Genomic DNA, 12,719 nt, shown 5'->3' with positions numbered 1-12,719 from the left:
ACACCGCATATTCTCACTCATAGGCAGGTGTTGAACAATGAGAACAAATGTGCACAGGGAGGGGAGCACTACACACTGGCGTCTGCTGGGGGTGAATAGGGGAGGGATAGTGGGGTAGGGAGGTTGGGGAGGGATAACATGGGGAGAAATGCCAGATATAGGTGACAGGGGGATGGAAGCAGCAAACCATATTGCCATGTAAGTACCTATGCAACAATCCTACATGTTCTGCACATGTACCCCAGAACCTAAAGTGCAATTTTATATATATATATATATATATGGAAAAAATAGAAAAGATTAAAAAAAAGTCCTTCAGTGGACTGGACTCATTGAAATAATAATCCTGGCTATTTAGGAGGCTGAAGTGGGAGGATTGCTTGAACCCAAGGAATTTGAGGCTGCAGTGAGCCATGGTTGTACCACTGCACTCCAGCCCAGGTGACAGAGCGAGACCCTGTCTCTATTAAAAAAAAAAAAAAATCAGTCAGTGGCTCCTCACTGAAATTCAGGTATAATAAACCTTACTGTGGAGTTAAGAAGATTAAATTAAATTCATTAAGAGCTCCTAGTTGGTACCTGGCTCAGAACCAGTCTCAGTATATGCTAATACCCACTCTTTCCACAGAGAGCCCATGGCAGCCGCAGAGCCCTTGTGTAAGGCAGCCCCAGATTTTGGGACAATGGCTCTGCTGGGAAGCCAAGTGGAAAGGAATAAGGGCAGCAATCTCACCAAACTCAGCAACCAGGCTTCCCGGAATCCCTTTGAGGTTAGGCACAAGAATAGATGGGTCTAGCATCCAATTCCATCAGTGTTTCAGAAAGAGACTCTCCCTGATCAGCTGTACAAGCCAAGTCCATCCGTGACTAAGCTTTTGTAATCTAAGAATAAAAACAGCGTCTCTAGAAAAGCATTGGTCTCTGCCTTTCTGTTTTCTTGTTTGTTTTCTCATCAATTTCCTAGTGGAGTTTCTTTTGACAGGCTTTAACTCTTTCTTAAACGAACTTAGGGGAGCAGAGAGAGACCTAGTTGTGTGCACTTCGGTAGAGCAGAATGTCCTGAGAGTTCAGGTGCACCAGTGGGTCCGGAAGCATCCATGAAAGACATGTGGGCAAACTGGTGAGCTGGATGAGTCCAAGAGATGAAATTCACATTGGACCTAGTTAGGATTGTGGCTTTGTCCTGACTTGGTATTCCCAGGCAGCCCTACTTTTTTTTCCTCATCTCTCAGTCTTTGGACAATGGGAATTTGGCATAATCATGTATTGAGATAACCACAGAGCACAGCAGAATAAGATTAATACTGTAAAAATGAGCATAATCTGAATTGATTTCATATTTCTGATTTTTAAATTCAGTTTGTTACTTTTCTTAGCCTTTCTCTCTCTATGAGAACTTAAACTTTGTGCTATAAACATAACATTCTACAGGTCCTTGTTGAGTATAAGTTTTTTTCATGCAAGTAGTTTTGGTCACCATATAGAATATCTCAAATACAAGAAAAAGCAAATATATGAAAGATAATTATTTTGTATTAAATAAAAATGTCTACTAGCAGCAGCATTTATATATGGGTAGTTCTTTGATGTTTAAATACCATGTTATCTGTGTGTTCTGACAATGTAATACTTAAATCTAAGCTATTATATCTTGCTTAACTTTAAAAATACCTCTTAACCTTTTTACATGGTGAAAAGCAAAATAGAGCTTTATAGTAATTGAATTGGAATTTTAATCCAGCAGATGTGAAGAAAATAAAACATTTTAATGAAAAATAAAATATAATTGATAACTTTGTTGTTGTTTCTGTTTGGTAAGGTAATTTATTTATTAGAGGCAGGAGGCCAAAAAAAGATGAGAAAATGACTTCTTTGTCTTAATTTCATTTGGCTTCATCGAATCTCACTCACCTATTTCATTACAGGCGTGTTCCATCCACCACATCAGAACAATGTCGTACGTTTTTGTAAATGATTCTTCTCAGACTAACGTGCCCTTGCTACAAGCCTGTATTGATGGGGACTTTAATTATTCCAAGCGTCTTTTGGAAAGCGGCTTTGACCCAAATATTCGTGACAGCAGGGGAAGAACAGGCCTTCACCTTGCAGCAGCTCGAGGGAATGTAGACATCTGCCAGTTACTGCATAAATTTGGTGCTGATCTTCTGGCCACAGATTATCAAGGAAACACAGCTCTTCACCTCTGTGGCCATGTGGATACTATTCAATTTCTGGTTTCCAATGGACTCAAAATTGATATCTGGTAAGTTCTCTGTGGTTTTAGAAGTCTAGTCATTTCTTCCCATTACTCTCTCAACTGATAGTCTTATCTCTGGGTCTGTTGATTTTGTTTCCTCATTTATCAATTGAAATGATAAGTTCAAACAGACATTGAAGACAGTGTAATCCTGTTAGGTAAGTGAGGGAATGAGGGGCTGACTTCTAGATTTTTGCTGAAGCAGCATATTTTTTTCTATGAAAATAGTGGATATTTTCTGCTACTAATTAATTATGTAGTTATGTCAAGGGAAGAAGAAGAAAAGAACTAACATTTGTTGAAAATCTGTGAGCTGAACTGTTTACTTGTTAGCTCATTTAGTCCTCAGAATGAAGAGCTTTCACCATAGGTGTTATCTTCATTTACAGATTAGATAGTTGAGACAAAAAAAGATTAAACAAAAGATGACAAAGGTCACACAGTTTATAGAGGAATTGTAAAGGTCACATTTTATAAGGGACAGAACTGGAATTTGAACCTAGTTCTGCTAACTCTAAAGCTTGTGTGCTTTCTGTCATGTAATGTACCATGTGAGCTTCATAATCTCCCTGGAGTCCAGGATCCTTTTTAGACTGAACAATTTGAGGAAGTCATGGGGTTTTTTTGTTTGTTTTCGTGATACTCTGCTTTTTGAGTGGGAAAGATGCCAGGTCATCTGTAAAACTGAGCTTGACCCTTAAATTACAGCTACATGCTGCCCTAATTTATTGGTGCCACAATGCCCCTAAATCTGAATAAGACAGTAAATATTTCTCTTGCTGCAGTACAGAATGGAGTAGGAATTGACTGCAGGATCTAATGTGATTGAGTTCTCTCCTATTGTTTGTGTTAAATAGCTGTGAGAACCAAAGCTTGACATTTTTTTCTTAGACTAAAAAAAAATGTACTCTTCTCATGAAGTATAAATATCAAATAAGAGTGAGTCTAGAAGTAGATATATTCACTGTTTTTGACTATATGTTCTCTTTTTTCTTTTCCCTGGAAGTAAAAAAACAAACAAAGAAGAGTTAATTCAAAAGTCAGCTCCACTGGACATTTGGCTCAGCTCTGGGTTTTACTTTTGAGTTAATTGGGCCCCATCCATTTTTTTTTTCTGGTGATTTGTTTATTCTTCATAAACACTTGTTTCTGTAGCACAATTCAGAAAATAAATAGAGGCAGATGGCTCTAACTTCCACCACAACCTGCTGTTGTGGAGACATTCAGTGTGAGGATAGGGGCTGTAGGTGGGGGATGTGTTTGGGTCACAGGGTAACGGTCTCTGTGATGAACTGTGCAGAGATCCCAGCCTGATGGTCAAGGCTCATGTGGAAGAGTTGCAGTGAGCCAAATGCTCCTTTAGTTTCCCACGGCCCTAGGGTAGGTCCTAATCAGGCCCATCCTTTCTTCATTGAGATCTACACAAATGGGTACTAACAATGGAACTGACAATGTAGTATGACTGCTATGATGACTTCTTACTTTTTTTTTTTTATTTTTGTGAACTTTTTTTTTAGCAATCATCAAGGTGCTACCCCTTTAGTTCTGGCAAAGCGCAGAGGAGTAAATAAAGATGTCATCCGATTGCTGGAATCTTTGGAAGAACAGGAGGTAAAAGGATTTAACAGAGGAACTCACTCGAAACTGGAGACCATGCAGACAGCTGAGAGTGAAAGGTACTTGAGACACAATTGTTTTTTTAAGTGACCGAGTCTCACTATATTAATCATGCTGGACTCGAACTCCTGGGCTCAAGCATTCCTCCTGCCTCAGCCTCCTGAGTATCTGGGACTATAGGCACATGCAGCCACACCCAGCAAGATATTAATATAATTTTTTAAGGGAAAGTCACTTTAAGTACCTGGATGTTTTGTGGCAACTTTATGAGCTTTAATATTCATTTGCTTTTAAGTGCAACTTGAACTTTATATAGGACCTTATGGCTGCAGATTACAATTGAGAAGCTATTAACAGAAAGTACTACCTGTCACGTGCACATAATGTCCTGTTAGCCACTTGCTGTATTGACAGTACAAAGGAGTAGTAGTAGTTAACAGCTGAATCTGAGGGAAGGAAGCTGGAGCTTGAGGATTTTAAGTACAGGTCACAAAAAGAATGGAATTTCAGAAAAGGAAAAAAAAAACAGAAGTACAAGTAAAGCCAAGAAGTTGTACAATTTTAGAAAAGACCAAAAGGTAGTTTCAAGGGTAGGGAAGTGGAGTGCTGAGAAACAAGAAAGAGGAGAGGGAAAGTAAGATAGTATTTAACACATGCATAGTTCAGTAAGTGAAAGTGAAAGTGACTTTCATATGAGTTGGAGCTAATGAAATTTGGACTCCTGTAAGTAATTTAAGCTAAGATGTGGTGACTGACAGGGTCTTGAAAGGTCATCATTTCTCATTTAGAAGCAATGGAGAACGAGGTTCAGGGAGCTCTGAAAAGATGGCAAACCATCTTTTCTCCTGGCATCACTGGGCTCAACAGGTAAAGTGAATAGGCCATACCTGGTTCTAGTAGCATGTAGTCTGGTTGACCACCATGCAGTTTCAGCCTTCCAGTATATACAAGTGAAGGAAGAAGGATGCTTAGCTTCCATAGTCTCTTCCCAACATTCTTGGTAGATTGTAAATAGAACAAACAAGGGCCCGCATCAGCTGTTTACCTACTAACTGATGGATTAAGACTTGGATTTAGAATCACATAGACCATTTAGACCACTGGGATCATTGTTTCTGTGAGTTCTAAATGAAATCCTCTCTATTTTTCGTAGCTCACCCTTCATTTGATTCCTTTGTACCCATGATTGCTTTCCTCCTCTCGTGTGCCAGTTGATGTTCTTTGGGGATCATTAATTCCACTCTCGAACTTAGGTCTGTTTTGTTTAGATACTTTCAAGCACTTAATACAGTCCTAAAGAAATCCAAGAGCTTTTCTTCTGGAACAGTGCATACTCCTCATGAGTGATCACTGAAAACTGACAGATAGATAAACAAGAAGTTAGAGATTTATTTACAAGCCCTTTTTTTCCTCTCCTGTGTACTCTGGAGTGACAGAACGGCATAAGCACTTTAACAATACTGAGTTAACTATTATTTACTAAAGATTTGTTTCACCAAAATAACTTGAAATTTATTTTTATCTTTGTAAAAATAATATTAAATTACTTTAAGCTTCTTTACCGTGAAAAACAACCTAGAATGTATTTTTAGGGCCTTTATTTTGTTAATAGCCAGTTTCCTGGCACCTCTTTAGCAGAAATTAGAGGTGCCAGTTTCTTGGCACCTCTAAATGCAAACCTTTTAGCATGAGTTTGCCTCAGTTGTGATTACTTACTAAGAAGTGATTGATGAACAGATTGATGAACAGGATGAACAGATGAAGTACTCCTGCTTCCTTCACATACCTGCCATTTCACTGCAGCCTGAGAATTTGTATTCATTATAACACTGTATAAAGCTTGTTTTTCAAAAATTGAGTTATTAACATTTGTGTTACCTAGTTTTCCTATCTTACTGCTACCCCTCAGTGTCATGGTAGAAATGCAGTGGTTGAAGCTTACATTAGAAAATTGAAAGGTAATGTCATTAGGAAAATGCAAATGAGGGCCACAGTGAAATGCTACTTCACACCCACTAGGATAGCTGCAATTAAAAAGACAGATAATAACAAGTGTTATTGAGGATGTGGAGAAGTTGGAACCCTCATACACTGCTGATGGGAATGGAAAGTAGAGCAGCTTCTTCTGAAAAGTCTGGCAATGCTTCAAAAAGTCACACATAGGGTTACCATCTCACCAGCAGTGCCAGAATCAGTGTTTTTTATGGTGTTTGTACTACATTATTTCCAACTATACCTTATTTTGCTATAGGACTATACCAAAGAAAATTGAAACATATGTCCACACAAAACCTTATATACGAATGTTCATAGCAGCATTATTCGTAATAGTGAAAACATGGATACCACCCAAATATCCATTAGCTAGTGAAGGAATAAACATCATCTGTTTATCCAATGGAATATCATTAATATTATTATTTTGTACTGATACATACCACAGTGTGGATAAATTTTGGAAACATGCTACATGGGAGAAGCCAGGCACAAAAGGCCACATATTATGTGATTCTGTTTATGTGAAATGTCCAGAATAAGCAAATCTGTAGAGACAGAAAGTAGATTAGAAAGTGGACTAGGAGCTGGGAGAAGGGGCAATGGGAGTGACTGCTAACAGGTACATAGTTTCTTATAGAGGTGCTGAAAGTGTACTAGAATTAGAAGAGATGGTTGTACAATTTTGGGAATATATGAAAAGGCACTGATTTGTACAGTTTCAAAAGGTAAATGTTATGGGATGTGAATTATATCTCAACAAAAGTAGAGGAAAAGGTTTAAAGACATTGGCTAGTATATGGCATTATGGCATAATTGTGTAATGGCCTTTTCTAGAGTAGAAGATAAAGCAAGGTTTTAAATGTATTTACTATAATATTTTCCATGTCTCTTAGGATTCCCTGAGACATAGCACAGCTTCTATAGGCCTTATACGGGACTATAAATCAAGTAATGAAAAATATTTCCCCACTCCTCCATATAAACTCTTAAGTTTAATTCCTTTTTACTTTTTAGGTATGGGATAACAAAAATAATATAGATATCACGTTTTTTTAAAAAAGATACAAACACACCCCCTAAAGACAGTGTAGATATCGCATTTTTTAAAAAGATTATATATATACTCCATTATGTTAGAATCAGATATTCCCTGGACAGTAGAAAGCATTTCATTGGATAAAGTCTCTATAGAAAATTCTTATTGGCAGAGCTTCATTAACTCTGAAGAGCAATGAGATAATGTTCATTGAATTTTCATTTTATACCTAACATGTTTGAGTATAAGGGCATGTCAACTCATAGTCAATAAATTTTAGATAAGTCAAACTAAGCCTCTCCAGAACTTTATCTGTTTATGGTTTTACTCTTTTAGGCCCTCTCAAAGTTCTAATCTTATTTTTAAGCTTGCTCTAAAGTTTTCTGAAATTACTGTATTGTTGTAGATTCCCACTGAAAACATCATCACTTATTCAGAGAATAAACATCTTTTAATTATTTCAGAAAAAAATGTTTGGGTCTCAAGCAGACTGGCCCATTAGGGAGTCAGCCCCCCATGATTAGAGAAGACCTCTAATGCTGGTAAAGGCTGAAGGACCTTTGTTTGATGGTGTCAACAAGTAAAATAAAGTTGTAGGTTAAAAAAAATACCAGTTTGGCGTGTGTTTACTCATAGTTCATAGTGAATGCAACTCTAAGACATTGTTTTATGCTGTTTTCATTGTTCTGTCCTCAGATGGTTAGAAGGATATGAAGGGAAGGGATTTAGGTAGGAAGGATGACCTTTGATAACCGGTAGCTAGTTGATTCCTGTGATCATGGTTATTACGGCTTTAATCTAAATGATACCCTCTTATTGGGCTTGTATGTTGTGATATAACCATGGGTGTTCTTCCCTAAGTGCTTCTAAGTACCAAAGTCAGATGCAGTTTCTCTGTGGTGGTTATATTTCTCACTGATAAAGTTCTGAAAACCAGAATCAGTGTTTTTATGGTGTTTGTGCTACCTTATTTCCAACTAGATTAGCCCTTATGCAGAAGAGAAATGAACATACTGTCTTATTGTACAAGATAGACTAAAACCAGTAGGAAGAAACTATTTAAAGAATTCCTAATGACTAGACCAGCTGTGGTGGCTCATGCATGTAATCCCAGCACTTTGGGAGGTCAAGGCAGTGGATCACCTAAGCTCAGGAGTTCAAGACCAGACTGGGCAATATGGTAAAACCCTGTCTCTACCAAAGATACAAAAATTAGCCAGCCATGGTGGTGTGCAGCTGTAGTTCCATCTACTTGGGGGGCTGAGGCAGGAGGATTGCTTGAGCTGGGGAGGTGGAGATTGTAGTGAGCTGAGATCACATCACTGCACTCCAGCCTGGGCAGCAGAGTAAGACTCTATCTCCAAAAAAAAAAAAAAAAGAATTCCAGATGACTAGACAAGACCACATGTACAACAGGCTGAGGAGTAAGCTTCCATTATTAGAGAATTACATTTAAAGAGGAATTCCTTCATTGGTCAGACCATTAAATTAATAAAAATTCCCTTCTAACTTTAAGATTCACACACTATATATGTGACTTTTAAGATTTACTCATGATTCCCCCCTCTGCCTCTGCCTCAAATAGACATTTATTTTCTTGGTGTTCTAGGGCCTAGTAGTCTGAGATCGAGATGTCACAGAGTTGGTTTCTTCTGAGGCCTCTCTGCTTGACCTGTAGATGACTGTCCTCTTCAGGTGTCATCACCTGCATGTCTGCTTATTCTTATTAACACATTCTTAAATTATGAGTCTGCACTTTGAATATTCTAAATTTAACATAACAAGAATGTGTTGTGATTTAATATCTTGATGGAAACAACTCATTTAACCTATTTCAAGACTTCTGCTCAGGACATCTTTTAAAAAAATAGAGAGATGGGGTCTTGCTATATTATCCGTAGCGGTCCTGAACTCCTGGGCTCAAGTGATCCTCCATCCTTGCCCAAAAGTGCCGGGATTACAGGCATGAGGCACCACGCCCAGCCAGGGCCTTTTTGATAGAATTTTTAATTTGACTTTGCTAAATTCTAAACCAAGGGAAACGTATTTATTACCATTTAACAATTTACAATTTAGGATATATTGTTCAGATACATAAGCATGTAAGAGTTTACACACACACATATACATGTGTATATATGTATCAGTTTTCTTTTTGTAAGTGTTGTAAGTTTGGTCTTTTCTAAATAATAGCCCTATAGTTTTATGTTTTTGGAATTGCTGTGTTTTTTTTAATGCCCTTTTTGTTCTTTCTTCTTCCACAGTGCCATGGAAAGCCATTCACTCCTCAATCCCAACCTGCAGCAAGGTGAAGGAGTCCTTTCCAGCTTCCGAACCACGTGGCAGGAGTTTGTGGAGGATCTGGGCTTCTGGAGAGTGTTGCTCTTGATCTTCGTCATTGCTTTGCTGTCTCTTGGCATTGCCTATTATGTGAGTGGGGTGCTACCCTTCGTGGAAAACCAGCCTGAACTGGTGCATTAAAGGAGCTCATGGAAGATGAGGCAATTAATTGCCTGTTTCCTGGCTTCCCATATTTGTTCTTAGTTTCTCAGAATTTTTCTTAGTGCAAAGCAGTGAGGGCGGTACATGTTTCTTTTTGCATTTTTAATTATTGTAATCCTTTGAAATAACAATGTGTTCATTTGAACTAACTACATACTATGATCAAGTATATTGCATCCTAATGCTACCTCTGACTCAACCTGACCTTGTAGGAAAACCTACGCATAGCCTTGTTTGATAAAAATGCAGAAATGACTAGAGAATAGAAGATAAGGGAAGAGACTAGGAAGTCCTTACTGTCGAAACCTTATCCTAATATAGGACCAATTGAAGTATTCAAAAAGAAAAAGAGTATCTTAGATGATTAGTTTTTGTTGGTGGTTTTGTTTTTATTTATTTTTGCAAAAGCCCCTTTTTCTTTACTTTCTCTAGGGTTAAGAGATATCTTAAAACTTGAAGTACTTTTTTCAGATCTTGTATAGCAAATTAGTATTGTTAGGATCTATTCAGTTTTAGTATTTTCAAATCTTGTCACAAACCAAACAAAACTTTTGAAAATGAGCCATATTTTGTTCAAAACTGATTGATTTGATCTTATATTTATTTGTTTTTAGGATGTTTTTTTTTTATTTTGTAAACTGCTTTGCTTGTTAATATCTGTGAAAAATAAACAAGTTCATTTTGTTCACTTTCTAATTTCCCTAGTATCCTATTCATCAAAGATAACCATTAGTCAGAATTACAGTCAGAAAATTCTTTTTCTATTGAATAGTTAGCAGGGAAAAATAATTCTGATATTTAACTGTCATAATTCTGTAATGCTATTATAGTGAAAAACTCAGTTCTATAAGCTAGCTGTGTTGTCACAGTTTTATCATAGTTCATAATTATTTCATGTGCAATCCTATTCAGAGGCCCTGTTAGACTTTTAACAATCCCATCCGTATCTGTAATTCTCTGATGGCAAGAATGGATGGAGCATTTCTGAGTTAACAGTGCTGAACAGTATTGTACTGGGTGTCATAAACTCTTTATGAATGGTAATATTATGTAAATTGAAATCTGGTCCCCAAACTGTATTGTAGCTTTCAGAAGAATGTTTGAAAGCCTCTTTTGTTAATGATTCTGTGATGTATGAATTATATTTTTGAGTTATTAAAAAAGAATATGAAGGCTTGATAATTATTCATTGGGTAAAGTCAGGGAATTGTAGTGAAAAACTCATGGTTTTGTTTTTTGGAATACAGGCACCTAAATTATTGCTAATTGAATTGCTACTAGAATTAGAAATTATGCTTTAGAGTAGAATTGGTATTTCTGTGATTCTTTTTGCTTCTTGATATTTTCTTTTATATCTATATATCTAGGGCTCGCTCTTTCATGTGGCTTTTTCCTCCCTAATAGCTGTTGTAAAATGCCTGAGTAACTGGCTGCTTCAGGATCAGCTTTTAGGTTAGATACAAACAAAATAAATCATAGTTTGTGTAAATACAGCAAAAACAGCTGGCTGTAGAATGGAGAACACTACAATTCAAATTTGAAGTATATTCAGAAGAAAAATTTGGAATTAGCTTTACATTTGTTTGTAAATCTAAATATGCAAAATTGGTCAAAATGTAAGTATGTAGCATTTTTAAAGATTAATGCTTCCTTTTATGTGCTGATTCCTTTCTATTCTGTTCTCTGCATTCATCATTCAGTAATACCACTAATAAATGTATTTATAAATCCCTTAATCACAATTTATTTTTTGGGTTTTTTTTTTTTTAGTGTATCATAGTTTTTCTTTTAATTTGGGGATTTTGTAATGGATTGCAATTAGCTGCTTTTTAAACACAGCTTTTTTCAAACCTCATGTAATAGGTATATTGAGTTTCGTATATGTTTGCCTTATAAATACTCTGAAATTCGAGTGAATTGCTTGTAGATTTAAGGGTGATGATAACTACCACAATTAAGCCCCTCCCAATTATGCAAGTTATTAGCATGCCCCACCTCATTTTACCACATGTTCCTGGTTTATAAGATGAGAAAACTGACACAGGGAAGGTTAAGTAACTTGTCTAAGGTCAAACAGCTAGGACCTGGTAGAAGGAGGATTCCACATCGAGCCTCCAGCCCCAGTTATGCTTGCTCTTTCTTCCTGCCCTGCTGTCGTGAATCTGGAAGTGGAACCATGTTTATCCAGAACCTCACCTAGTACCATTTCAGCAGGACATTACTAAATTTTCCACTCGTGGTCCTATATACTTACTTTTTTTCCCTTTTAACACACTCTTCCCAGTGACAGAAGCTTTAATATTCAAACCCCAACCCTGGCTTGTTCAGAAAGTCTTCCATAGTTAACTGTACCTGACTGCTCCTTCTCAATCCCTCCTTTTCCCACCACTTACCATACTCAGTTTTATTACTTGTATTTTGCATTCCTTGATCTGTTTCTCTGCAAACATGATTTTCTTTCTAACTTGTTTATTGTAAGCTTCCTGAGAGCAAGGACTTAGTCTATTTTTATAACCTCATCTGTCCACAGAACATCCTGTAGAGTTCTTTATACACAAATGCTAATAGCATTACTTTTTTACCTCGAGCTCTATTTTTTCAAGTTGAGTAGCTCTGCTCCTTTTATGCCTCCCCCGCAACAAGCTGCAGGTGTGAGCTGTGCTTGGTCCTCCTCCCACAGCGTGCCTGTGGCTCGATGGATGAACTATACAGGCAGGCAGTGTGGAGCCCCTCACCTGCAGAGCATGCAGGCTTCTGATATGCGGTGCCTGCCACAGGTTTACCACTTGATATAGAAGCCCAGGAACAATATTCACTTGCCACTGCTGATGTTTTGGTTTTTATGTTTTTATTTCAAAACAATGCCTCAGTCTTGGACTTATGAAATTGTTTATGCATGTATCAAAGTGCTTTCAGCTACAAGAACCAAAACCCAAATTCAAAACAGCTTAACCCATAGGAAATGTATTTTTTATGTTACTGGACGTCCAGTTTATGTAACTGCAAGTCTAGTTACATAAATCCCATTTACATAAAGAGGTAGGGTAACCCCAAGGGTGACATCATCCAAAATCTTTAGCTCAGTTCCCTTGTGCTCTTGGCTTGCCCTCTTTGTTGGCTGCTTCCTCCAGCTGGTTCTGCAGTGAGTACGGAATTTTTAAGCATCACATCCATTTATAACCGTGTAGAGAAGGGACCGTCTTTCCTGTGACTCCCTCAGAGGGAACTTTGATGCAAACTTAAACTGTTTCACTGACTGACATTGTATCATGTACCCCATTCGCAAACCAGCCAGTACCCTACACATGT

At 37.4% G+C, this 12,719-nt stretch overlaps 1 protein-coding gene across 3 annotated transcripts in view; it reads left to right on the top strand.

Moving 5' to 3' along the window:
- ANKRD46 (ankyrin repeat domain 46) overlaps window positions 1-11,146 on the top strand; it is a 32,546-nt gene extending 21,400 nt beyond the window's left edge. For all 3 annotated transcript variants that reach the window (XM_012455840.2, XM_012455841.3, XM_064384455.1), the window contains exons 3-5: window positions 1,926-2,263; window positions 3,775-3,933; window positions 9,173-11,146. In XM_012455840.2, coding sequence (XP_012311263.1) covers window positions 1,953-2,263; window positions 3,775-3,933; window positions 9,173-9,389 — 687 coding nt within the window. In that variant the 5' untranslated portion in view covers window positions 1,926-1,952 and the 3' untranslated portion in view covers window positions 9,390-11,146. The remainder of the gene's footprint in view (window positions 1-1,925; window positions 2,264-3,774; window positions 3,934-9,172) is intronic.
- The last annotated feature ends 1,573 nt before the right edge of the window (window positions 11,147-12,719 follow it).

This window comes from Aotus nancymaae, unplaced genomic scaffold (assembly GCF_030222135.1).
Source record: "Aotus nancymaae isolate 86718 unplaced genomic scaffold, 86718_ANA_hifiasm-v0.15.2.pri h1tg000036l, whole genome shotgun sequence".
NCBI classification, from domain to species: Eukaryota; Metazoa; Chordata; class Mammalia; order Primates; family Aotidae; genus Aotus; species Aotus nancymaae.
This window is presented reverse-complemented; position numbering and strand designations above follow the sequence as displayed.